This window comes from Chanos chanos, chromosome 10, assembly GCF_902362185.1.
Source record: "Chanos chanos chromosome 10, fChaCha1.1, whole genome shotgun sequence".
NCBI classification, from domain to species: domain Eukaryota; kingdom Metazoa; phylum Chordata; class Actinopteri; order Gonorynchiformes; family Chanidae; genus Chanos; species Chanos chanos.
In genome coordinates this window covers 31,056,570-31,084,360 of record NC_044504.1, presented here as the reverse complement: position 1 = coordinate 31,084,360, position 27,791 = coordinate 31,056,570, and the positions used below count along the sequence as shown (strand labels likewise).

General features: G+C 40.2%; 2 protein-coding genes across 3 annotated transcripts in view; both read left to right on the top strand.

The window, feature by feature from the left end:
• clasp1a (cytoplasmic linker associated protein 1a) overlaps positions 1-15,658 on the top strand; it is a 64,582-nt gene extending 48,924 nt beyond the window's left edge. The window contains exons 23-39 of one of the 2 annotated variants that reach the window (XM_030786798.1): positions 372-395; positions 1,253-1,497; positions 1,905-1,968; positions 2,172-2,174; positions 2,411-2,574; positions 2,747-2,825; positions 2,971-3,114; positions 5,216-5,359; positions 5,463-5,569; positions 7,602-7,749; positions 8,057-8,303; positions 9,113-9,169; positions 9,836-10,026; positions 10,506-10,634; positions 11,867-12,073; positions 12,587-12,703; positions 13,804-15,658. In XM_030786798.1, coding sequence (XP_030642658.1) covers positions 372-395; positions 1,253-1,497; positions 1,905-1,968; positions 2,172-2,174; positions 2,411-2,574; positions 2,747-2,825; positions 2,971-3,114; positions 5,216-5,359; positions 5,463-5,569; positions 7,602-7,749; positions 8,057-8,303; positions 9,113-9,169; positions 9,836-10,026; positions 10,506-10,634; positions 11,867-12,073; positions 12,587-12,703; positions 13,804-13,890 — 2,157 coding nt within the window. In that variant the 3' untranslated portion in view covers positions 13,891-15,658. The remainder of the gene's footprint in view (positions 1-371; positions 396-1,252; positions 1,498-1,904; positions 1,969-2,171; positions 2,175-2,410; positions 2,575-2,746; positions 2,826-2,970; positions 3,115-5,215; positions 5,360-5,462; positions 5,570-7,601; positions 7,750-8,056; positions 8,304-9,112; positions 9,170-9,835; positions 10,027-10,505; positions 10,635-11,866; positions 12,074-12,586; positions 12,704-13,803) is intronic. The other variant, XM_030786797.1, reaches the window with a different exon arrangement.
• Positions 15,659-16,913: 1,255 nt separating this feature from the next.
• On the top strand, positions 16,914-27,220 carry tfcp2l1 (transcription factor CP2-like 1). The gene is made up of 15 exons (XM_030786842.1): positions 16,914-17,256; positions 18,059-18,207; positions 19,492-19,565; positions 20,781-20,886; positions 21,223-21,329; positions 21,451-21,603; positions 22,935-23,045; positions 23,586-23,683; positions 24,068-24,119; positions 24,242-24,335; positions 24,579-24,669; positions 24,908-24,990; positions 25,113-25,255; positions 25,887-25,938; positions 26,162-27,220. The coding sequence occupies exons 1-15, from the start codon at positions 17,195-17,197 to the stop codon at positions 26,197-26,199; spliced, it is 1,413 nt and encodes a 470-aa protein (XP_030642702.1). The 5' UTR covers positions 16,914-17,194; the 3' UTR covers positions 26,200-27,220.
• Positions 27,221-27,791: the final 571 nt, after the last annotated feature.

The following is a 27,791-nucleotide window of genomic DNA, read 5'->3' as shown; positions in this document are numbered from 1 at the left end:
TATAGACCAGCTTTACACAATAAATTAATTCCAGAGTGATTCGACTGTTTTCTGTGAATTGAGTCCCCCTTTTAAGATGTCAAGTAGGATTCTGCTGCAAGCATTTGTCTGAGATTATATTGATTTAATGGCATGATAACAGCTGTGTATTAGATGCAAATTTCATTTGTTCATTATAAAGGAAATCATTTTATCTCATCCACGCCATATTTACATTTCCCCAGATGACACAGTGTGTGAAATTAGATGTTATTTTTTCTCTCTTTTTTTTTTTTTGCTGTCATTAACATTACTCGTGTTTCTCCAGTCATTCTTTAAAATGTGTAAATCTCTTTGTTCTTCCTTTTCTGGTTTTTCTGTAATTTCCTCAGCTGTTAGGAGACTCCAGGAATAAGGTAGTTTTCGAATTTATGTACTGTTTGCATTGCCATCCTCTTGTCCACTAATGTGCACAACTCAGCCATCTCTTCATGGAATGACTGTGAAGCCAAATGCAAGAGCTTTGAGAACATCACAAACATTCCAGCATTTTCCCATGCTTAAGTTGAACCATTTTACATTTTGTGCTTCACTTTGGGTTAATTTCTTATGTAGGTGTTGACATTTCAGTGTTGGTGAATGATTGTTTATGTCTGATGTCATTGCAATGTTCTGTAAAGTAATTACAGAATTAAACATATTAAACCTTGAATATTGAAAACATTGAGCACACTGTATCACCAAAGTATACTTGTATGGCCTTTAGAATTAAAGCAGGGAACAGTCTTTTGTATAACGTTATAATGCCTTTAGTCATACATCTGCATGAAACACCATGTTTGCTAAATAACTAGATGTAATTATCCACCAGTGCATCATGTGACACATTCGTAACCTGCGTCATCTCTGCCCACTGTACTAATGGCATAAACTGGCCTGGCTTTCAATGTGTATTGCCCAGCTGTTCAGAAACATTACAAATCATGAGGCTGAGGTGACTTGATTGAATAGTAAACATTGTTCTCTAATGCAATCTGAAGTTATTCAGGCCTGAGCATCTAGGCCACAGAGTCTAAAGCAATATGTCTGTCTTAAGGCGCAATTATAGCACGACATTCGCACACCACGACATAGTCAATGGCACGGCTAAAATCTGCATGGTATTGAATGAGCTCTCCTGGCTGAAATCTCCCATACAGGGCCCTTTTAGCCTGCTTCAGCCCCCTCACTCCTCCCTGGCCCCCCTCCCTAATTATCTCTGTAACCCCCACAGCGCAAGCCCATGAGACGACGTTACGAGTCCCCAGGCATGTATTCAGACGACGATGCTAACAGTGACGCGTCAAGCGCTTGCTCGGAGCGTTCGTACGGATCACGCAATGGCGGCATCCCACATTATCTGCGTCAGACAGAGGATGTGGCCGAGGTTCTGAACCACTGTGCCAGCTCTAACTGGTCTGAGAGGAAGGAAGGCTTGCTGGGGCTGCAGAACCTGTTGAAGAGTCAACGCGTCCTCAGGTTAGGGCTTTGGATTGCTTGGAATATAGTGGGGTCATGGTGAAGTAACTCCCATTTAATATCGAGGCAGAGAGGTCTGTCTCAGCAAAGTCTTGGGTGAGGGAAGATCAAATTCCAACTGCTCCTCTGCTTATGATGGAATGTCAGTTCAAAGATATTCGTATTGTGGTTAAGTCAACTATGATGCTCAGTCTTTACTATAGTCCATGCTCTAAGGTTTATACGTTGGGTTTTGGCAATATGGCTCTTTTAATTAAAGTGAAAGGAACTTGCTTGATAAAATTACAAAATTGTCAGGTAATGCTACAGTAAGTACGGTCTCTGTCCACTAGAAGGCCGTCTGTGAATATGTGTTTAATTCAGTTCTCTTTCTGTGTTATTGGTGTGCACCATTGGGTGTGTTACAGCCGAGTGGAACTGAAAAGACTGTGTGAGATCTTCACCAGGATGTTTGCAGATCCTCACAGCAAGGTAATCTTACAAATTTGGCCTGGAAGCTTCTGGATGTTCCTGTGGTACTGAATGCACCTTTTTTGAGGAAATATTAATCATAACATATTAGATAAAACATAAATGTCCCTCAGGTAGTGAACTGATAAATCTTATTTGAGTGCGCTAATTGAGTGTTTTGTCATTGTTTGCATGGCCTGCTTTGGTGTGGATATTAACAACAGAGAGTAAGTGGATCTTATATTTCTGTCCGATGCAATAATTTATTACCTCCTTCCAAAACCAATGCATTAATATTTATATATTTTTGTTATATTACAGTCTTATACTTGAAGAAAACTGGGACTACTGACAGCTTGAAATTCTTGGGATTGTAATAGCTTGGAGTAGTCTGTTAGATAAGAGGATGCATGCCTCATTTAGAATGTGACTGTTAGATTCTTAACCTCTTATTTGGATGCAGGTGTTCAGCATGTTTCTGGAGACGCTGGTAGATTTCATCACAGTCCACAGAGAGGACCTCCAGGACTGGCTCTTTGTGCTGCTCACCCAGCTACTGAAGAAGATGGGTGCTGACCTGCTGGGTTCGGTCCAGGCAAAGGTCCAGAAGGCACTGGATGTCACCCGGTTAGTGCTTCTCCTCAGGTCCTTAATTCATAAACAACATGGTCTTTACCCAGACACCATTCAATAAGCCATAAAACTATAACAACCCCAGCCCAGTTTCCTAAAATAGTGAAACAGCATAAGATTGCCTGTTCAGTTTGCTAAACTCTCTCTCTTTTTCAATTCTTCTCAGGGAGTCCTTCCCATTTGACCAGCAGTTTAACATCCTCATGAGGTTCATAGTTGATCAAACTCAAACTCCAAACCTCAAGGTATGTAACTGCCAGTGCTGAATATTTTAATTATGGTTGATATGAAATTTATTTAGTTACTCCTTTATTTGTTGAAAATGACAGAGGCTGTTGGTTATTCTCTGTGTTCAGAGAGATTATCAAGTGTTGTACTTTTGACATAAAGGTGAAGGTGGCCATTCTGAAGTACATTGAAGCCCTGGCACGTCAGATGGATCCAACAGACTTTGTCAACTCAAGTGAGACAAGATTAGCTGTATCACGCATCATCACCTGGACCACAGAACCCAAGAGCTCTGATGTTAGAAAGGTGGGATTACTGAAGGAGTGGTTATGCATTCTATGAGTCACGGTTTGAATGATGCAATGTGATTTCTTAAATACCTGAAGGTAAAAATGCTTTAAAAGCAAAATCTGTGTCTAGTATTTTGAAAAATTTTAAAAATGAAAGGCATCTTTATCATGTTGGAAGTGGAAACATTTTTAAGCATGTAAAATGCTTCAGTAGATTGTTTAATTTCCTATATTGAAATGATGTTTCCATGCTGGTATTTTTATTATTATTATGCTTTAAAAATCTCCATTTATAAGCATGCATGATGATAGAGCTGGATGATATGAAAATTTTAATTTCTTGTATTCAGGTTGTTTTTGAAAATTCTTTATTGACGTAGCTAAAACTTTGCTCCTGTTCAAAAATCCATCAGCCCCATAATCCCTTCAGATGGGAGTAGCCTACATGTTCTATGGGTAACTGCAGGTCAAATCCTACAGGGAAGTTAGCGCTTTGAAGTAGTAAAGGTTAATATGCACCAATGGTAACCATGGTGTTATATCAGATAGAGGTGAAAGGTCACAGTGGAAGTCCCTGGGATGATTCAGATAAACAGGTTAGGAAAGATGACACACAATGCAGATGACAGCTGGTGATTTGGGCGCACCATGGTAAAGCCATATTACTACGCTATTGACGGAACATACGTTGTGCTTGGACAAACCTAGGCTGAACGAGGAACATTTAGTGCTGACTGTTTTAGCATCCCACTCTGCATGCTACCATGAGTGTGGAGCAAACCAAGATTCCTGTAGTCATTTTCAAAATGTCACGGGAAGTACTCTGCCATTAGCGTGGTATCAGTATTAGTATCGAGGGGAGGCGCTACCACTTTCCCGTGCAGTCATGCTAAATTATCATCTCATTATTGTCACTGAGATTTGGGTAGAATGAATTTAACGATTAAGTTTTTCGCTGTCATCCAGCTCTACATATAGACTTTTTTTTTGTGTTATGTTCAGTGCTTGGTCTGCTTTGTTGTTATAATGAGGGTTTGGTATTCAGAGCTGCTCTTTCATTAATGCTGAACAAGTGACCAAGCAGTACTGGGTCCCCATAGTCCCGCCCCCGCCCAACCACCATAACGTCACGATGAGATAAAATGATAACAATCCTCTGTTATATTGTTATCTCACACTGTTATGATGTGAACCATCCTGTTGCCCTGATACTGTGGCCCAGACTCTTCATAACTGGGCGAGTGAGGAGTTATCAGGCAGGCCCAGCGCTACAGCTCTGCTGCCTGGCGAGGGCAACGTGGAGGAGAGATGTAAGCAGGTAGTGCTCCAGCAATGCCATTGTCTCCAACCAGCACGCATCACCGGCACCTAACCAAGCTCCAGAGTGTGAAACATCCTCAAACGCGGTCTCTCTCTCTCTCTCTCTCTGTCTCTGTCTTCCTTACCCTAACATGCTCTGTTGCCTTGCTAAATGATTGGACAGCAAGATATCTTAACACTGCAACTCTTACTACTTTTGAATTGGGATTAGGGAGGAGGAGGAGGGGGGTGGGATGGGAGGGGATGGGATGGGATGGGATGATCTGTACTTAGTGAGAAGTAAATTAAGAATTTTGAACAAGTCGTTCAGTTCCAAAATTTTGCGCGCGATGAATTTGTCACCGTGTGTTACTGCTATGTCACGACTGCAAGTCTTGAATGCTATGTTTCCTTTTTTTCCTCCGCCTAACACATTTTGTTTGTGTTTTTGTCTGAAAATAACATCTATCGAAGCAACATGCATGCATGTGAATGAAAGAAAGCAAAATGTGACAAACATAAAACACTGTGGAACATAGCTTAAATCTGTTTGTATGTTAAATGTTTAAATCTGTAATATTCAATTATTTTTAATGTAAAAACATTTTTTTTTCTTTTGAAGAATGCTGAGTGTATGTAGATAGTCCTCAAAGAACACGACAGTTTCTGTGTCTTGAACCTAGCTGGAGAGATTTATACTAAATATGAAATTCTGTGAAGTAGCTTGAGATCCTACGTGAAGTATTTGTTCTTGAGCAGGTTCTTGATTGGGATTTATTTTCTATTAAGTTTGTTCAATGTGTTGTGTTGTTCCCCAGGCTGCTCAGGTAGTCCTGATCTCCCTTTTTGAGCTGAACACACCTGAATTCACCATGCTGCTTGGTGCCTTGCCCAAAACATTCCAGGATGGAGCCACCAAGCTCCTGCACAATCATCTGAAGAACTCCAGCAACGCCAGCGTGGTAAATGCCTACCTCTCATTTAGTAACTCCATCAATGTCACTTCTATCAGTAATGAGATGCCCATCTTGTGTTTCAACCTTTCCACCTCCCTTCCCTCTACAGAGCTCTCCAAGCAACACCATTGGGAGAACGGCTCCAAGACACCCATCCAGCAGGACCAGCCCCCTTACCTCCCCGACAAACTGTTCCCATGGCGGCCTGTCACCTAGGTAACACGCCACACCTGTCTCCTCTGACGTTTTCGAGTCTTCTACTCTTGTAATGCATGGAGTGTCTCTGGGCATGTGTGCCCGGTTGGTTGTGGCTAGAGGCTTAAGGCTTTTGCTTCCCTCTTGTCTTTGTCTAACTCTAACTGACTACTAAAGAGTGAGAACATCAGCATGCTTTCTTTTAAGTACTCTTACACAGAAACCCATAAAAGCCCATACGTGGGTTGACGTGATCATTTTTTAGGTTTTCCGGCATATATTTGGCATAGCTTATTTAATGAATTAGTTGTTTCTAGTTGTGAACTGAATCAAAACTGTTTAAGTTTTTGCCAATATTTCATCTCAGTTTTAATCACCAATCTGTTTGTTTCTGTTGCCATAAAATGGCCAGTTAACACACAGGAATTGTGATCTGGGGGGGGGTAGATTTCTGGGTCCTGTAAAACAGACAAGTATTCAGAGTGTTTATGGGTTTCTGCTCCATTCTAGTACTCTTCTTGTGTGAACTCATACTGCTAACCTCAACACTGAGACAATAGCTTCTTGTTCTCTTTTCTTTCCCTCTGCTTCCTTTCTCTCTTTCTTGTTCTCTCTCTTTGTCCCATGTGTTTTGTCTTCTTTCCTGCCCTGTTCTTTCCTTTCCCTTGCGTACGTCCCTCCCTTTTGGCCATTCTGTGGGCCCAGTCGGTTGTGGGGTTGGGGTGTCGACGGGTTCTCTAAACACCCCCCTCCCCCTCCTCCACCTCCTCCTCCGTCTCACTCCATCCCTGCAGCCCCCTCTCTCAGGGCCCTCCGCTGCGCTTACTCACCCAGGTAACTCGGCTCACAACTCCGTTCTTCCAGGCCAGGAGGGAAGTGCGCTTACAATGTCGCCTGTTCTCTGGATATGCCCCAGTCAGGAGCTGTTTTGGCATCAGTATCGACAAAGCCGTGCATTAGAGAACCATGAACTCATCTTTCATCACAGCCCATGTCACACCTTATTTCATGAATGGCAGTTTACTATTTTTCCGCTTTTTATCCCCATTACGTATGACGCATACGTCCGTCTGGATGTATAAAAAGAATTAATCTCAACCCAATCTCCTTGTTTCACCATTGTGCCACTCATGCAACATGTACATGGTGAAGAGCTCCTTGTTCTGGCTCTCCACCGGTGTTAATTTTGGCAGGAATTTTAAATTCTGTTTTAGTCTTAGTCTTTTCATGAGAACTTTAACTGGTTTATCAGTCTTTATGCGGTCATCGGGATACTGTTTACAGAGATTGCTCTTGGCACTATTACAAGTATTTCGTAGTAATGGAGCACCATTAACGACGTATTGTTTTTTCAGTGTAGGACACTGAAAAGAAGAAACCCCATCTTGCCTTCAAATAAGAGAGCATAAAAGCAGTTACATTTACTATGTGTTTTCCTTATGTTTCCAGCGCCTTGCTTACCATCGGCTATTATTAGTTATCACTCACCATCAGCAGTAGAAATAGCCCAGTAGTCTTTAGGCCAGATAGAGAGTTTAGTGGGCCACAGGCGTGCCGAAGCGATGTGATCGAATGTGTGAGAACAATGCAGGAGACCAACATCTCTCGTCAAATAAAAATAAAGATATAAAATAAAGATGTGTTTCATCATAATTTTTATTTCAGGGAGCTACTCATTGACGGCGTCGTTGCGTCGTCATCGTGAAATGAGAAATTTTCATTGACAAAATTAACACTACTTTCCGCACATCATTTGAGATCCCACAAACTCACAAAAGCTTATTCCTGCATATGCGACCACTATGAATACATGTGCATCTTGACACGTGTTGTCATGTCATCTGTTACGTTGGCAAAACATTTAAGAGGAGTGAGTTGCCTATGCAGGATTTCTTGTTTTGTGCTGTTGGAGTGCTTTAACATGTTTGCATTTCTTTGTGTGTGTGTGTATGTATGTGTGTGTGTGTGTGTGTGTGTGTGTGTGTGAATATGTGTGCATTAGTCCCAACAGCAGTGTACAATTTCTCTTTACGGCTGTTTTTTTTATTTGCAGTATGCTGGAGTATGATACAGAGAACATGAACTCTGATGAGATCTACAGCTCCCTTCGTGGAGTCACCGAGGCAATCCAGAGCTTCAGCTACCGCAGTCAAGAGGACCTCAACGAGCCAATCAGGCGTGATGCCAAAAAGGATGATGTGGTGTGTTTTACTATATGGCCTTATTTGAAAGAAGAAATGTTCCATTGGTGCTATATCTAAATAGGAGCTGTTAGGACTTTGTGAATGAGCTTTAATATGCAAACATCTCAGTTAGAGGTATTCATCTCAGTATTGCTGTTTAGGTCAATATGGCAGCAACAGATCTGCCTTCTTCAGTACAACCGTTAAGTAATTCATAGGTTATGGGGGATTTGCACTCAAACATATGCATAAGAGTTTGAGTGTGTTGTTTTGAGATTTCTCCTTTTCTTTCTGTGGTTCTGATGTTCTCTCCTCCTGTACCAAGGTTGGCAGGGAGGGCGTAGTGGCATCCCCAGGATCAGACGCACGGCACGGATTGGACGGAGTCGAGGGGGGCCGCACTGCCTTGGATAACAAGACATCTCTTCTGAACACTCCATCTCCACGCTCTTTTGCTGGGCCGCGGACCCGCGAGTATGCTCCTTATGGTTTTGGCGAGTCCATCAGCGTCTACGACAAGAGTGCCTTGAAAGAGGCTGTCTTTGATGATGATGTGGAACAGTTCCGTGACTGTGAGTCTGTCCTCTACTTGACTTCCAGACCTACACTTTCGCCTCATTCACATCCTCTTCTTCACGCCGTACCACCATGGTGTAATGTCATCTCTGTTTGGTAGCGTTGTACATGAGACTCCTCCTAGGGGTGACGGACCAGGGTAGTCCTCAGAAGTAGAATAGGAGCAAAGAGGCAGACACAATAATATCAAGGCAGCGGTTACACAAGATTGCTGAGATGTTTGGACCAGACCCATTTTGACTTGTCCCTCGTACATGGAATCATCTTCTTGTGGCATGCTGTAAATGTGTTTGTATATGAAGCTAAGCACATGAGTTTAAGGCATGCTTTTAGTTTTGTGTTTGTACTACTAGCTGAGCCAGCGCTATTTTGCATAGTCATTCATAAAAGATTAAACCTTTTATCGTTTGTTGACAGACGTTGCAGTAAGTCGTTTTTTTTTTTTTTTTTTAAGATTGCCCCAGTTAAAAATAAGCAAGCAATAGGTGAACTCGTTTCGTAACGGGACACTATCTCAGGTGTTTGATCTAATTCTAAAATTAGCTTGTGTGTTTTTTCAGCATTATTTGACAGTTCTCTCTCTCTCTACAATTTAGAGATCGAATCATAATGCAGTGGTAGGGGAGTGACACAAACTATATGTACGAAAGGAGAAGCAGCACAGAGATGACACAGGAGGTGGTGTTGATGAGAAAAGCATTGAGTTGTATAGCAGTTCCTGCTGGTATTCAGGTTGTGAGTGTGGTGGAGTGTATGGTTGTCATCACCTCCCCTGCTGTGTCCCCCTCTCCATCTCCCTCTACAGGCCGTCGGCAGGACTGCGGTGAAAACAAGATGGTGCTCCCCAAGAGCTTTGCTCCTGGTAAAAAAAAAAAAAAAAAAAGCCTGCTCAGTAGACTGTCTAATTGTTTATACTCTGAGCTCCCTCTGAACCCAGTATCCCCCTTTCTGTTCAACTGTGTGTGCCTGTGTGTGACCTTTTCAGCCTCATTCATTTCAGTGTCTTCCATCTAACTCCGTCTTGGTTTGGCTTTGGCTGATGAGCTCCCGCGTGTGTCATGGCTAAGACGGCGCAGTGACAAATGGCACTGCGTCCACATCTGTTTTTCTTCTAACTAAAACCAACCTGATGTTCTTAACAGAACCTGAGAGACCCCATACAACACTGCTGTTTGCCTGGGGGTCAAAACTAACTTAAACTTATACGATCACTGCATGTTTTGATGCGATAACGTCACATGAATGTAGTTGTGCTGAAAATGAAATTTACCTGTATGAATATTTTAACTTAACAACAGTCAAAAAGCTTCAGTGATGAATCCTTTTACCATATGACTGCATGTTTCCAACACGTAACGTCCACTGCAACTGCTTTATGAGAAGACAATTCACAGTAATAGCTGATAATCCACAGCATTCCCTAACCGTGGCCTACTTGACTTAGGTCCATCAGAACAAACTTTGACTGTGTCCTGTTGAGAAAAAAAAAAACTTAGACTCTTAAAAATCTTTATTCCTCTATTCCAAGTTGGCTTGGATCACTCAGACCTGGTTGCAGACCTACTGAAGGAGCTGTCCAATCACAACGAGCGTGTGGAGGAGAGGAAGGCGGCTCTGGTGGAACTGTTGAAGATCACGCGGGAGGACAACCTGGCCGTCTGGGACGAGCACTTCAAAACCATCCTCCTCCTCCTGCTAGAGACACTTGGAGACAAAGATGTGAGACTTCCTTCTCCCCAACGTTTTATATGAATATCTGTATTTTATATTACTACGGGGACTTTTTTTTAATGATGTCTTTTATTCTATTTTTATTTTTATTACTTGAGCGAGAGATCTGCGAGATTTCGAGAGAGAATCTTGAAACGTTTTTCAAAGTTTGTCTGTGCCACATGGGCTGATGTTCCTGTGTGTTCCTATGACACTAAAAGTAAAACAGTGATCCATATTTTTAAATTTTAAATTTCTTAATATGACAGTCTAGCTATGGTAGAATTAAAATCCTCAGAAATAAATGATACTCAAAACTCCTTGTCTTAGAGCTGTATTTGGGTGTCCTGGTGCATGATATACATGCTCCTATTTGCAGTATGTTTTTGTGCCTGTCTGTGTATCTGTCTATGAACGTGAATGGGTTTCAGTGTGTGTGCTTTTTGGTGGTTACTGATTCTGTGTTTTCCTTACTCTCGATTTTGCAGCATACTATTCGAGCCCTGGCTCTTCGGGTTCTGAAAGAAATCCTGCGGAACCAGCCAGCTCGTTTCAAGAACTATGCAGAGCTCACAATCATGAAGACATTAGAGGCCCATAAAGATTCTCATAAAGAGGTTAAGTGACGCACGCACCATTCACTTTTCTGGCACATTCTAAGATCATCTTGTGTGAGCATTTATCATAGATATGAAAAATGAGATCTCTATTTAGCAATGCTGAGCAATTTTATTCATGCTTGTATTATCATGTCTAACCACAATCTAAAACCTCCCCTCATGTTAATGGACCCTACCTCTCATTACGATGCGAGATCATCTTGCACTTGATTTCACCTCAACTACAGGACAATCCCGTTACACTTCTGATGTCTTTCGGCTAAGTTATCAGGTTGTCTCAGCTCTACCACTGTCCTACATATGGACAATGCGATTTATTCAGAGAGGGCCAATGAGCAAGCATAAGTTTACATACTGTGTGTCTTTTTTTTTTTTTTAAATTAGTCAAAAAAGACAGCTCTGCCAATTTGAAGCTCTCCCCATCACCATGTAGTCACCGTAACCAAATATTATAGAGTTGTTCTTGTCAGCATTGCCTGAATGTGTAACTCTCTGGTTAACACATTGTAAAGAAATAGTGCTCCACCCTTTAAAGCCTGGAGGTGGAAATGTTGAGGGGACACGTTTTCTCTGTAACCTGAAACCCCCCATGCCACTTGGCTCACACAAGTGCCTGAATGATTCAGAGAAAATCAAGCCAGCCAGTGCACTTTTCCTGGAAGCTAGACCATAGAACAAGCAGTAAGCCAATTGTGTGTATGTGTATGTGTGTGTGTATGTCTCTGTGTCTGTGTGTCTGCGTGTGTTTGTTTTAAATCCCTTGAAAATCCAACACCTGCATCCGTGGAAAGAGGGCACCTTGGTTACAGCTTATTTGAAATAAAATCTCACCAATCCCTACACCTACAAAAAAAAACAGATGAGTTAATACATTAACCAAAATGCTTTTGAAGAAACTGTCATCAGTAGACAGACTGAGTCTAAGTTTTCTCTATTGTTGTCACAAAGTTCTCAATGAACAAACTCATGTGTTTTCACACATGCTCCTGTAAGTCATCCTCTATTTTCAGCCACACGTTGCTTGGTATAAATTTTGTGATGAATGCCTTGTGGTTATACTTACGAAACTTTATCCATCAACAATCCCTTTTTTTCTTTTCTTTTTTTTTTTTTTTTTTGTGCAAAGCCTCCTTCGCGTCTGACAGCGTTTAGACCGGTTGGTTATTAGTAGTGTGCGTGTTTAGTGGCACCGCTCACGCTCGTCTCATTCGACCTTCCTCGCTCCGCAGGTCGTAAGGGCTGCAGAAGAGTCCGCCTCCACCCTGGCTGGCTCCATTCATCCAGAGCAGTGCATCAAGGTTCTGTGCCCTATTGTGCAGACCGCAGACTACCCCATCAACCTCGCCGCCATCAAGATGCAAACAAAAGTCATCGAGCGCATCGCCAAGGAGTCCCTCCATCAGCTGCTACCGGACATCATCCCTGGCCTCTTACAAGTGAGTCTCCTGAGCTTTTATAATGATAGTTTGAAATAACTTCATTTGCCAGCGTGTTTGTCGACGATATTTGCCGCTTGCAAAGTTCTGAAGTGTACAGAGAAGATTTGGTTAAATTCAGTTGCAAATTGGAAGTCTAGACAAACTCGGGTGATGGACTCTTAATTCAGGTTTGTGCATTTGTTGACATAGATCCCTGACTGACACATTTGTACCTGTTGCATAAACCCTACAGTCCTGTTTTATAAACCCAACCAAAGTCTTTTCAGAGTCCAAAGAAGAAATGACTCTTATTTTTACATTGTCTACCATTTGAACCTTACAACAGCTCTCGAGGTAACATGCACTTTGGACAACCTGACCGGCAGAAAAGGGGTCAGGATCTGTGTTATTAGAATAGTCTGTGGAATAGGAACACTCTGCCTTATTTGTACCAGGAACTGTTTGAGTTTGTCTGTTTGTAAGTGTGTGCTGGCTTCAGTTCAGTGCTTTGGCCTCTCTGTCTTTCTGCAGGGCTATGACAACACAGAGAGTAGTGTTCGCAAGGCCAGCGTGTTCTGCCTGGTGGCCATCTACTCTGTGATTGGTGAAGAGCTGAAACCTCATTTGGCCCAGCTCACGGGTAGCAAGGTACAACGATCATGTGCTTGACATCTCAAAGTCCTCAACGCCGCCCTCCCTCTATCCCCTAACCTACTCACGCTCCCGCCCCCCCCACCCCACCTCCATTTCGGTATGATGATGACCTATTATCGATCTCTCCTCTATTCATTTATTTCCTCTTCTGGTTTTGGCTGGTCTACACGCAGAAATAGTTAGGGTAAGAATTGTCCCACTTTCAACGCACTTGTCCTTGAGTTGCATAAGGCTGTCAAGTTGGAGTCGATCCAGCGTGTTTTTTTCCCCCCTTACTTTGTTGTCTGCAAACGGGAATTTTGACAGCGCACCGGCTGGATTGAGCCTGTTACACATAGACCTTGACTTTGTTGAGCAATTGTAGAGTGACAGAGCATTAGCCTAGTGGTTAGCTGCTGTTAACATGGCCATGTCTCACAGATGCTTTCATATTGCCCGTGGGACTCAACATTTTTCCATGAACATAGACTGAAAAAAATAGGCATTTATGCATATCAGTAGCTTGTCAGTACATTGTTTTTGTTTTGTTTTGTTTTTAAAGCAAGCAGCACAAAGACATTACACTGACACTGTATTACTTAGTTCATGTTGTCTTATTAACCTTTTTGTGAATTCGTGTGAATATCTGAGCCAAGATAAATGGCTTCAAGCTCTGGTGGTATGACTTTTGGCCCTTCACTGAGTATATGCCTTCATGTCGCTTTCGGCGCTTGCAAGGTATTTGTTAACTTAAAGTAATGCGATTTCTTCCTGATATTTTAGCTCCCTGAGTTGTGGATCGAGTGAGTATTGTCTGGCTGAACTGCATTAAATATTAGCCAGAGAAAATGTTCCAAAGTTCTGAATTTTACATCATTAGTTGATGCTGTCCAAGGTCTCTCAAACACACTCTGTTCATTTTCTCTAGTGCTGCCTAGACCACTGCAGAACAATATGGTACTGATCCCTTGGCTTTGGACCAGCAGACATGACAAATACTTTTCCCTGCATTGACTTTGAACGCTTGTCAAAAAGGACAATGATGTTTGTCTCAGAAAGAGTCCTTTATCATCCTGATACTATATGATTTGACCTTTGTGTTGTTGCCCTCACAGATGAAACTGCTGAACCTGTACATCAAGAGGGCCCAGACGACCAACAGCAACAGCAGCAGTTCTTCAGATGTGTCCTCACACAGCTAGCCGAGGGTCGCGGCGGCTGTGATCGCTAGTGCCCTGATCTGAGAACAGAAGTTGTGCCTCTTCCAGACCTCTTTGTTTTCCTCACCTTCGTCTCTTGGATTTCTCCAGGAAATGGGATCTTTTGCTCATTTCAGTCCCTCTTTTATGTCGATTAACTTTTTCGTTGTTCCAGCCAACGTCTCGGTTGGCTTTCATCACTCCTTCCCTTCTGTGGTACACTGAATGTAAAGAAAGTTTCATTGGACTGGGTAATGTAGTCTGTGTAGGTTGAAGATTCATATCTTCCCCCGTTGTAAGCCTCATCTCCCTTTGTTTGCCCATTTCGTTCTAGAAAAAATGTCCTGTACCATAGATTTTCCCGAGACCCTTAGTTGTTGAGCTTTCTCTGCAAAATAAGTTCTGTTCTTTGCAATATTTGGAAGTGCTGTTGTTAAAGGGCCCTGTTTGAGGCATCCAGATGGGCACAGATACTCCACATGAATCTCATTTTGTGACAAGAGATCATTTGGCTGGCCGAGTGATTGTATGAAGTGATCCTAAGCAAGGGGTAAGTTTGGGAAAGCTGTACTAAATTTAAGTTATAATTTCAACCTAAAAAAAAAAAATAGGACTTAAAGTAGGATATCCCTAGCTGCATGACATCTTGTCAGGCTAGTGTAAGTGGGGGAAAAAAAAAAAAAAAAAGAAAATTGTGATTTTTAAGTTTTTGGTTGTAATGAAGGATCAGTTACAGTCATACAGTCAGAATCCTTTTGACTTTAAGTTATTTTATTCTGATTATTTGATCACATTTCCTCAGACGTTCTTAAAGTTAAAGAACAAAATCCTTTTGTTTTGCTTTGTGGCCGAAACCGAACCTGCAAAAAGTAAACTACTGATTTGTAGTTTATTCTTTATTAGAAAACAAATGTGAAAGCCTGACGGAGGTTAATATGACCATTCTCTTTGCTTTTGCTTAAAAAAAAAAAAAAAAGAAAAAAAAAAGACAATCTGAAATGTAGATTTTTCACAGCAAAGAGAGATTAAAGGACGAATAATGAAGTGCCAGAAGATGTTTTTGGTGTGTGAACCAGAATCAGCCGCGGTGACATGAGGCACATCCGTTTTACTGTAACCTTTGTGGGAGGTGATGTGAGAGGTCAGAATCACTGAATAAATCATAGCTTCAGACTTTATTCATTCCACAAAGCCCTGCCACACTTCCCCAAAATCACCCATAAGTATCGCTACAACTACAAGTTCAAGAGTGCTCATCGATCTTGCTGCTTTTAATTATACCTTGAGTGGATCCTATGAATGTTACCTTTTCATATTTCGGGGGAAGGATGAATGGTGGCGGAGACTAAAGACACTACCAAGCCTTATGCTCGTCGCTTATGGTTTTTGACCACTTGGACTGTTAATGGGAGGAGTGTAACGTTACACTCTTTTAAACATAACGTTTTTGGACCAGCTATGACGTAATGTTACTGTAATGCTTCACCATTGTCAATGCCCAGCTTTTGACCCCTCCCCCATCCTCTCATAGATCTGCAGCTTTTGCAATCAAATGTTCATTATCTTGATCATCACATTTTGTACATAACTCAATCACTGCTTTGCAATCCCTGTGAAAGAGCAAAAATGGTTGGATGTTGCACTTTTTTTTTTGTTTTGTTTTTGGGGTTTTTTTTGCACGTCAGTGAATAGCCTGCATGTTTTGGCGATGTGTCTGGCCCACTTGTGGCTGCTGGAGGACTCTTCAGCTGTCTGGTCAGTCTGTATATATACAGTGTTATTATTATTATTATTATTATTATTATTATTATTATTATTATTATTATTATTATTATTATTAATAATATCTTTTTTGTTTTCCTGAATGAGGAGGTACATACACAAGAGTCATACTAAACAGGGCTCAATGAGTTGACCAAAAGTTCAGATGTCTGTGTCTCCATGGACTACTGAGAAAAGGACCATGATGGAAATGCAGCCACACTGTTGAAAGCACCCCAGTTCTTATGTTGTGCTATGTAGGGAGGTGCATGTGGCTATGAAAAAAAAAAAGGTACACTATGTGTGCGTGCCTTGATAGTATGTGGCATATTTTCTTTCCTTCTTTTTCACCCCAATGGCTTGTTAACTTTTTCAGACCATGGACTTCAGCATTTTGTCTTGTTCCAAATGAGGCCATCTTCCTTTTGCAGGAAGACCTGTCTGTTTTTATGAAAGGAAAGGGTCAGTTATGAGATGTAATGCAACGAGTATTAGCTTCAAGTCCATAAGACGGTTTCTCAGTTAACACGCTCAAACATGGGCCGCTAAAAGGTGTTCCTAGCTAATCGTTCACAACGCATGTTCTCTTCTGTGTTTTATTTTGTTTTGTCATGTAACACTCACCTTTTATTTATGTATTTTATTTTCTTTGATTTATCATGGCAAGTGTACAGATTTTTGTTTTGTTAAAAACCACCTATGATAGATTTGCAACAATGTTCATTTTGTTTGCTCTAGAAATAAAACAAATCTGAAAGAAGTTTTGGTAGTCTGTGTCTTCGCTGCACTTGCACAGGTATTGTTGACTATCTCTGCAGAGCTTATTGGATTTCTGTGACTGTTGAGTGTGCTATCAGCACTATTGATATGCATCTCGATTACTTTATGCTTCCAGCACATTTACAAACAGAGGTGTGTGCTGAGGTGTACTTAGTCCAATGGTCTAAATATTAACAGAGTAAGACTTTGCTTTGCCCCTGCGCTGGTGATGTCAAGGCACCTCTTTAAAATTGTAGTGGAAATGTCACACTGGTACAGTTCACCTCTAAGATATTGCATAATCACTGGCTAAGATACAACATAAAACGTAATAATGTATGAACAGCATACCTAATAAGGGTGCTTAACTTTTGTTAGCTGTTTTAGTCATGTCTGTGTTAAGTCAATATTTTGTTAAACATTTGTAGATCCATATGGCTGTCAAATAAACAGTGGGTTAAGATAAGAGCGACAAATTGAAAAAGCATGAGAGAAGATATTTTATTTGAGACACGTTTGATACTTGTTTACTCAGGGCTAATGAAGCTTTACTCTAACCAAAATGATGGTCATCCACTGAAATGTTCGGAATGTTCGTCTAGAGGAGGTGTAACCGAGTGCTCAAAGGACGGCTAAGGTATGCTAATAAGAGGGACGTCATACAAGGCATAAAAAACCATAGACGCCCTCCTTCCAACAAACTTATTGCCGACTACTCGCAGCCGGTGGCCTGCCCTTTCTCTTTTCAACTGTTGCTTTACTCGCGATCACCGCAGAGCTGGAGAACATGCTGTTTTGGCACTCTCAGCCTGAAACCTACAATCAGCATAACCAAGCCAATTACATCAGGTAAGACATTGTTATGTCAGCTTTCTCACACAGATATCTTTTAATTGTTATTTTCGTGGGCTATTGATGAAGCATTAGGCTTAAATAATTATCAGGTGCAACCTTTGTCATAAGAAAATCGGGAAATGCTCTCAGAAGCAATGTAACATCAGGGTCGGAGGAAACTTCGATGCAATGACGTATTGTCAGAGCGTGTGAAGTAAGTTTATCTCTCTATCTATTTATTTATTTATTTACTCTTTCGCTTTACCAATGAGGTCGCCAGTTATTTTACTTGGAAAAAGGAAACATTGGCAGATTGTAATGATTAATCAACCCCAAAATGTAACACGCTGATAACTAGACAGTACCTTAACGAATGTCAATGTTTTTAACTTGTTTTCCTAACCGAGTGTGTAGCTTTCTTTCTTTCTTTCTTTCTTTCTTTCTTTCTTTCATTCAGTCTGTCATTCATTCATTCATTCATTCATTTACTCTTTTACAAAGGGAGCAGGTCGTGGTGCACTGGTTTTGATTTTGCGGATCACACGATTATATTTGCTTGATTTTGAATATCTTTATATCTGTAAGATAGGCTTATGTATATATTTCCTTCACAGTGTTGAGTTACCCGTTTATTTAAAATAAAATCATGAAACAGTTGTCAGTTACGATGCAACATTTTTTCATATATATAAACCAATACATTACCAGTCATAACTAATGTGTTAAAGACTTTTTAATGAAGAACTCTTTGTTGTACCATGGAGTTAAATTAAATATCGAACATTTAAGTTTGTTTGTTTGTTTTGTTTTTACACAGAGATGCACTAGCCCCATTCTTGAAACACGAGGAGGAACGCCGGTCAGCTGAGAATGGTGCCAAAATGCCACCTTTTCAGTATGTGCTCTGTGCACCTACTTCCCCAGCTGTAAAAGTCCAAGAAGAAACACTCACCTATTTAAATCAAGGTAGCTATCTTTGTTTTGACTTTCTGAGCTTGAAATCGTTAGTCGTAGTTAATCATTTTAGTAATATTATTTAGAATTATTACAAAGCTAAATTGTTGTGCTGTGTATTTTTCTAGATAGGGTTACTGTAAAATGAAAAGGGAAAAAAAGTGAAATGCTAAACTCTGGTAATACTTCACTTAAGAACTTCTGTCATACAACCTGCATAAAAACTGTGTAATGACCATCATCACAACAGCTCATATCAGAACTTTTTTTGTTAGACAGATGTCAAATGTAATATTTCAGCTTTATACCAGGCAATGAAATGTCACTTGTTATAAACTGCCATCAGCTATGATGACCAGTGTTATATCATGTTGTGAAACATTTATGCATGTTCACTTGTGACAGTTGGTATTATGTGAAGTTTCACCCAAACTTGAACACACTTCAGCTTTAAGATAACTACTATCACCAACTTGTTAAAACATTTGGAAACTTTGTGACTCAATTCTTCTTCTTCTTATTCTGCTTGTTCTGCTTGTTAATCTGGACACTCCACCCTCTGCCCAATTCAACTTTTTAAGTCTTGAAAATGTCAACACTAGGTATCCCACATCATTAGGTCTTATCTCAGTACAAATGTACTGAGTTTTACTCTTCCTCCATCCTAGGTTCAGCTTGACTTAAGCTCTTTTTGGTCCAACACATAAAATCACCTCATCACTGATTAAACCATTCTAGACCGATGTAATGTAGAGTAGGATGACTTGCCCAGGTCTGGGGTATGTGCGGAGCCTTAGTCTGCATTTCCTCATCTACTAATACACAACAGAGAGATTAAGACGGTTTAATTTGGACATAGAGGACCCAAGCCCATAAGTAGCTTCATTTTTCTTCTGAGTGAGATAAGGAGATTAAGAACTTCTGGGACACTAGCAAATCTGGAAAGATATGTCCCTCACAAAAAAAAAAAACAAAAAAATCCACTTTAAGACCTACAGCAAATGCTGACTGTTATTGTATTAGCTGTTTGTGTCATCAATTTACCTGTGAATTACTGATTTAAGGCAGTAAAACAGTCTTTATAAATCTGAAACCAATAACCACCTCTTCATCTTATCAGCTGTGCTGCAAGACCTCTTCTTGGAGTAATCTTGTTACTTGAGTTAGCCCAAAAAAAAAAAAAAAAGAGTTGGCATGAAACCAACCATCAAGTGAATTCCTCCACTGCCCTTCTATTTCTGACTGAATGATTGCACATTTTTCAATTTTAATCAGGTTTGTTTTAATGCACTGTAGGTCAGTCCTACGAAATCCGTATGCTTAACAGAAAACTAGTGGAGTATACTGATATAAGCAGCAAGTGTGTAAAGGTAGGTTAAAGGTATTGTGTATATATTTTTGACACTGATGTGACCTGTTCTCTTTATCTGTTTTTTGTATGCATTTCCTGGTTTGTCAGCACACAGGTGACTCCTCAACCCTCCTTTCCACTTCGGGGGTTGGGCACCATCATTGGAGACTTTGGTGAAATCATTCCACTTTTCTTCATCTTGAACACCACACGCGTTCAGCTTACACTTATGATATCACACATCATACGCTTATCTCTTGCACAAATTCAGCTTGCCAATTCAGCTTGCCACCTTACTACTGGGACTTATTCATAAAGTTATGCCATCTTTGTCACTTAGAGACAATTCAATTCAGCTTAACTATGAGAGAAAACATTTAGGCGTTACACTAAAGAGCGCTTATAAAAGCAAAGAAGGTTGCCACTTTTTTTTTTTTTTTTTTTACATGATTGAAACAGCTGAAGTGACTCATTTAGAATCTATGTTTCTTTTGACGGGAAAACCAAATATAGTATTTTATTTAGATCATAAATTTGAAAATTTGAGAAAAACGTAAAGATGTCATAGTTTTATGAATAATCCCCTTTAGTACAACTCTTAAGAGTTGCATCGATTTACTATTTGACATTTTTGAAATGAAAATGTGTTGAATTTCCCCTAGAAATAGAATTTTTGTTTTTCTAGTACTGACTTGGCTTCAATTCCATCAGACTCTCCATTCTTTGAGCTTAGTAAATTAATTTTATCTCAAATAAAAAAAAAGAAAAAAGTTTTGGAAACCATGAGTCATTTGATGGAATCAAAGCTCAAGTGTGTAGTTAAAAGATCCAGTGGAGAATTATTTTGTCGTTAGGCTATGAGAAGTCTATTCTCATTTAAGCGTAGTCAGCTAACGACAAGAGAATTCACCAGGTGACATCTATGTTAACAAGGGTTTGATATGTTCCAAGTCTTGAAGATAGGTCAGTCATGCGTACCGTACAGTGAAAACTCTTACATTTTTCAGGCTTGTAATTTTAATGACTTTTTAAATGTAACTGTAAAAATTATTAGTGGCCATCACCTTTAGTGTGAAGTATATGAGTATGCGTGTAGAACAGAGGGATGACATTCCTGATCAGCTTGGGGTAGCATACTGCACTTCACCTGTTGGTCCTGGCCATGGTGATGTGTGAGATGCCCCTGGCATGTCCAGTATGCTTTAAACTAATGCTCCTCCTGGCCTGGTTCCAGAGCATTGTGCGTGTGGTGTTCCATGATCGGCGCCTGCAGTACACTGAGCACCAGCAGCTGGAGGGATGGAGGTGGAACAGACCGGGTGACAGGATCCTGGACATTGGTGAGTCAAGCCCCTCCATTTGTGTGGTTCTGCACTGGGCCGTGGCATTTCTCACTGACTGTGGGAGTCTCAAGGACCAACTTCATCTTTTCCTGCAGTGGAACACTGTCCAAGTGGCAATAAAAGTCTGAATTAATGTCAAAATTCATTGTCATTTGCGCTCAGTTGGTTTGTGCATTTGTCTTCTGAACTGACATGTCTGTTAATAGACATCTACTCTGAAAAGGTGAAGGAAAAAGTGGTGATGTCATAAATGAAATGTGGATGTGTATTCCTACTGGGTTTATTCAAATACCGGCATTTGGTATGTCTCATGTATTGATTGGTTGTGATCAGATATCCCGTTGTCTGTGGGAGTAATGGAACCTCGCGCACACCCACTGCAACTCAACACCATTGAGTTCCTCTGGGATCCTGCGAAGAACACCTCTGTGTTCATTCAGGTACTTTGAATTTTCATATCCTCATCTAATGTGTGTATTTGCATCACACTGATCTTGAAATGGGCTAGCAACAGCCCAGCGATGTACCAGTGGCTTCATGTGCTATAAATTGTAATTGCAGGTGAACTGTATCAGCACTGAGTTCACCCCTAGAAAGCATGGTGGGGAGAAGGGGGTCCCGTTCCGAATTCAGATTGACACCTTCACACAGAACGAGCAAGGAGAGTACCTGGAGCACATACATTCTTCCAGCTGTCAAGTTAAAGTCTTCAAGGTAAAAAAAAAACGTGCCTGAGGTCAAAGGCCTGTAGTTGTTCCTTGGACAGAGCATTCGTTTTGTTCAGTTTAGAGTGACCAAAGTTAAGGTGGACTCTGAGATAATGACAAACACAGACACACTGAATTAGGAATCTGAGATTAGGTGCAGCAACCAGTGCCCTCATGAAACAACCTTGATCAGAGGAAGTCCTCTGAGAAAAGTTGTCCTCGAACAGAATTTGACTCCCAAAATAGGCAGTGGTCAGTGAAAAAGTGGATGAATTAGAAATGATAGATTTTTAGTATGTGTCTTTTTGCTTCATCCAGTTGTTGTGACTGGGTAAGCTATTGTGCTGCAGTAGTCACTTGCCTGGCCGTGACTTTTAACTGTCTTTTTTAACTCTATGTGAGGTAACTGGTACCATTCTTTCTCATGACATTCTTTAATGTGGTGTTCTGCTGATGGTAGGAGAAAATACTGCCTTAGCCACCACTCCAGAATCTTCTACAAAATGTTTAATTAGGTTGCAGTAAGGTGACAGAGACTGCTTTGGTATATGGTTTATGGTTTTTATATGACTCCTTGTGCCCTGTGGATGGGACATTGTCATCTTGGAAAGGATTTTCGCTAGGATGGAAATACTTCCCAATGGAATGGGGTGATGAAGGAATTTAGTTGTTATTAGGGATTTATGGACAGCTGTACTATAGTAACCCTCCCTCTGTGAAGTTGCCTATTTCAGTGAAATCTGTCCTCTCATGCCCTAATTGGTATATACAGTGAACTGGTTTAGAGATGCTCATCTCTTTTGCCATGCACTGACAGCATAGCTGAAGAATATGCAGTTTCATCCACAGCTGACTTTAGCTGATGACATCTTTCCACTCAGACTTCCATACCAACATCACCTTAGCCACTGCTGTCCTAGAAATATTGAGCAAGTTGATCAGGCTTTGTCATTAAAGATCCTGCCAAACATGGCCCATTATTCACCCATGTTTTAAAGTCACAAAGACCTTTTCCTACAGTCATGGTAGCCAAAATAATGGACAAAAGTAATAGTTTAAAAATAAAAGCTTAGCATACGCAGCTTTTTTTTTACGCATGGGTTAAACAATGATGGGATGCTAACTGCAAATGAAAGCAGGCCTGTAAGATGATACTTGTTTTCAGTATACTATATATACTTCCTTTATTCTAGAGTTTTCTTCATATCGACATCATTCTGCATGCAGCTGCTGAAATATTGACTTCGTCTCATGATAATTTTATGGAATGTAGAACTAAATACAAAACAATATTGTGAACCTCAGGTTCAGTAACATTTCTCACTTCCTCTCAACTAGCCTAAAGGAGCAGACCGCAAACTGAAGACAGACAGGGAAAAGATTGAGAAAAAGAGTCTTCAGGACAAGGAAAAGTATCAACCATCTTACGAAACCACCCTGCTCACAGAGGTAAGATATGCACTCTGCCCAAGGATACAATCAGATGCATGCAGATAAGTATGGCCATTGTGTTGCATCACAATGTTTTTTTCCTCTTGTTTTTTCCCTCTCAAATTCAGTGTTAGACTTTTAAACATAGTATTTATTTAACTAACCACCATGCTCTTACATATTTAATAATAGAGAGAGGGCATATAATGACATGTGGCGGCTCATTTGATTCAGTGAAGTTCAACACAGTGTCATGGAGCTCATCAAAATCTTCCAAGAGCCCTAGTTTGCTCAGAGTTAGTTCTGGTGAAACAGTAACTGCACTTGCCTCACATTCAGGAGTGTTGCATGTTGCGACAGAGTTTTAGATAGCTGCCATTGAGAGCACAGAATACATGTGTATATGTGTGTGTGTGTGTGTGTGTGTATACACATTATATACATACATACATATATATATATATATATATATATATATATATATATATATATAAAATGTGTGTGTGTCTGTGTCTATGTTTTTCTATATGTGTGTGTGTTTTTTTCTATCACTCTCAGTGTTCACCTTGGCCAGATGGCCCCAGTATATCCAGCACAAGCAGCACACCATCTCCAGTTTACCATAGTTCTCCTACCTCCTACAGCTTCACGGAAGGGTAAGTCCTTGCTTACACCAAGAATTTTTTGGCTCTAACTGCAGATCTGTAAAATGTTTGTTATAAAATGATTAAAAATATTTTAGAACCGTGGGCTGGCTTTTTTCCCCGCCTCACACATTCTCTAGCATGGTCGTCTTTGTCTTGTCCTGTCAGTTTACAAAGTAATTTTATACCAAGACGGACTTTCACTATCATCACGGTCTTGTTCAACACCTGTACAACTCTGTGAGCAAAGCATGGAAATAGATGAAGATTCTTCAAAATGCGACCAACATGAACAGTTTAATGATGTTGAAGTTATTTTTCAGGTCAAATTCACATTAAAAAAAGATCACACTAGATTCTCTCAGTGGTGATTGACTCTATTTTACACATTTGTAGAAACTGCTCTCCAAACCAGCAGGGGGAGCTACTCCTATCTGGCTGTACAGACGTAAGTTTGGCGAATTACTGATGTGTTTCATCTGGTGTGTTCTCTCTTATCATTTTGGCCATAATTAGAAGACAGTAGGTGCTATGGTCATTTCAAGGACTCCTGTTATTTTTACCATGTAGCACCTGGCCCCGTCGTCCTCACCTCAGGACACACAACAGTGGCTCCACCGTAACCGGTTCTCTTCCTTTTGTAGACTGTTCTCCAGCTTCTCAGGTATGGCTGGGACACAAAGTAGACAAAAATTCATGTTGTGTTGTGCCATATGTGTTGATTTTGATTAGGATATTTTTAGCTACGTATCGATTTTGCAGATCATCCATATAGTCTTAGTCTTGGTGTAGATTTATGGAGAGTTTTCATACTCTGCTTTGATCTTCTTTAAGCTGTTGTTCTCTCAAAACACCCTTAGATGTCCATATATTAGTGTAGGTCATCAAATATGTGTGTTTGTTGTAGGTGCTGATCTGCTGAAGATGAGCCGAGATGACTTTATCCAGATCTGTGGTCCTGCTGATGGAATCCGTTTGTTTAATGCCATTAAGGGGAGGTGAGTGGCGTTGGTGATGTGACCGTCATATGCTATTATTTAGCTGTTCATGCCAAAAGTAAAATAACCATCAGGTTTTGACCTCTCTTTATGCATAAAAAGGCAGAATGGAATTTATTACGGATGGATTTAATGACTATCATTAGTTATTTTCATGACATGTTTCTCCACATGGATTTGTAGATGTTTTGAGAATGGACTCAACCTAATGAACACTATGTTCTATGTTATTCTTTAGGTGCATACAGCCACGCCTCACTATTTATGTATCGCAGCAGCAGAACAGGAATCAGCACCAAACCAAGCCAAATGGTGGAGATGGTACGTGACATGTTGCTATAAGTGCCTTCAATATCACATTGGATATTATTTATAAGCAGGAGAGCACTCTTTGGAATTAGTTCACTCTTCTTGTTCTCATCTTTTTCTTTTTCTTCCCACAGTATATCATGCTCTCTACTTGGAGGATTTAACTGTCCTTGAACTGAAAGAGAAGATAGCCCATTTATATACTGTCCCACCACAGCAAATCCGCCATGTGTATAGACAAGGGCCCACAGGGATCCACGTGCTGGTTTCAGATGAGGTGAGATATGAAAGAGTAATACTAGTGCGGGAGAACCACATTAGGCCACCCTGTCCGGAGACCTGGCTAAACCAATGTTCTGATCTCTGATCATTGGTTCCTTAGCGTTGCTCATGCAGAGCCCTAGGTGATCATTCTAGATGTCACATTTTTGATTTTGTGGGGCAGCATGCACAGACAGACGAACTTGGACACAATCAGGTGCGGGTGATGATAAAGGTACAGCTAATGATAGTGGTGTTCCATTTCAAGGTTAAATGCTAGTAAGTTTCCACTAGGGCTTTTTGGTGGAATTGGCCATGGCCTTTTCAGACTCTTATCTCTAAATGAAGGGAGGCCCTGGGGACTTTGCAGCTGCCCCACACTGTTTGTCCATTTGTGCCCTCCTTAAGGTCAACATGCGGAGGCACACTAATGGCTCGGTGCAAAGGTCAGGACTGCTGAAAACTTACCAATAATTACCTCAACAAGAAGCCGTTCTCTAGTTCTTGTCCTTTCTCAGTTCCCTCTCTAAGTAGTTTGTTACTGATTATCAAACTGAAGATCCTGACGACCAGGAAGAGAGTATAATATAAACATTGTATTTATGTATGCATCTACCCATCTACCTATCTGTGATTTTTGTCCCCAGATGGTGCAGAATTTCTCTGAAGAGACTAGCTTCGTTCTCAGCACACTTAAAGGTAACTTAAAAGACATGCTACTTTCTCTGTAACTGTACTGGTTCATACGATTTCACTCCAAATGCACCTGTAGTGTTTTCAGCCATTTCCTCTTCAGACATACAGTACATGTGCATGTGCAGAGAAACAATTCAGAACGCCCACTCATGCATGTACACTTGTATTCATTGTTACTGGCTCTTAAGTACGTTTTATTAATTAATGAATATCTGTTTGATGGCAGATGAAAATAATGATGGCTACCTTGTTGTACTGAAGTGACCTGAGTGTGCTGCTAGAGGGGAATTTCAGAGCGTTTCAGGTTGTTTCTGCCAAAGTAACTTTGGGCAGGTTTAAGGGCATCTGCACTGCATGATGTGTGGAGAGTCGATGATGATAAACATGATTATGAAATACTGCTATTGTTATAACAGTGGTGAAAGAAAAAAAGTGGCAAAAAGTGTAGGTGCCCTTGAACATGTGTCTAGTTTACAGAACATTTTTATTTTGTTATATATTTTTATATTAAGTTATTCATTAATTTTTGGATGAGATACGTATAATAATTTTTTTTTCATATGAATGAGCTCCTCTTGAAATGTTGCCTCTAAATATAAACATGTTTTGTCTTGGTCACAAAACAGAAAAATAATAATTATTCTTAACTCATGCCTTAAAACATTGATGAAAACCTAAAATCTACAATATTACTATCATTATTGCTTATTGCTTTTCCCAATGTTCAGTTCTTTTGTGATCAGAGCTTAGAGTTTATCCCACATTCACCTTGTTGTTATCTATTTTAAGCCTTAATAAAATGTTATTCTTTGCTCGTAATACTCAATGAGGCCTCTTTGTTACACCAATGACAGATACTAAATTGTTTTGAAAATATTTCATTGATTTACCATGTGCTCTTCTGTAGATTCAGTTGGCAATGTTTCATATCCTCCGTGGAAAGATTGTCTTGCTTGACTGTTATGCCTCTGTTTTCTTAACTTTTATCCGTATCCTTTCACTTCAAGTCCTTTTAATGCTTTTTTTAAGTTTCTTTTTTGTTTTATCATTCTCTCAGTCGTTTTCTTTTCTATTCCCACAAACCCTTGAACTTTAAAGCAATGATTTTACCAAGCTGTGTTGTACATATTTTGCCATATTGAATGTGTGGTCATTAACTGTTCCTGCGTTACATGTAATTAAATTGTTCCAAAGCTTAGGATCAAAATGTTGCCACAAAAGTATTTTGAGGTAATGTGGTGTGTGTGTGTGTGTGTGTGTGTGTGTGTGTGTGTGTGTGTGTGTGTGTGTGTGTGTGTGTGTGTGTGTGTGTGATGAAGAGAGTGAATGAAAGTTGTAAAGATGAAGAAAGAAATGAAGGTTGTAAATTTGAAATAACTCAAGATAGATGGATGTAAACATTGTGTCAGTACAATTAAGGACTGTATTTATATGGGCAAAAGGAAACGTATTTTTTCTCTATTACACATTGTGTTTAGGGTATTCTGGTTCTGTTTTGCATTGTATTTAATGCTAAGCTGATTAATTTTGTCCAATAAAAATAAACTACTTTGCACTACTTTTTCTGTTAGTATGTTCATAATCTTAAAGTCATACAATCCACTATTGTTTAGACAGATATTTAGATTCAGTGTGTCGCTGATATAGTTTTAAGTGAGAGAAATATTTATTTTGGTGGGGGACATTCTAGGACTGGGTTTGCTAACCATCATGTAAGATATTAGTTTATCACTTGAATTGCTTGGTTGTGGGGTTAGTGGGTTCCTTGGGTTCAAGGGGAACTTTTATAACACATTCATTGTGAAACAACAGGCCCTTGCCCAGGTGGACTAGACGTATTGACAGAGTATTCCAGT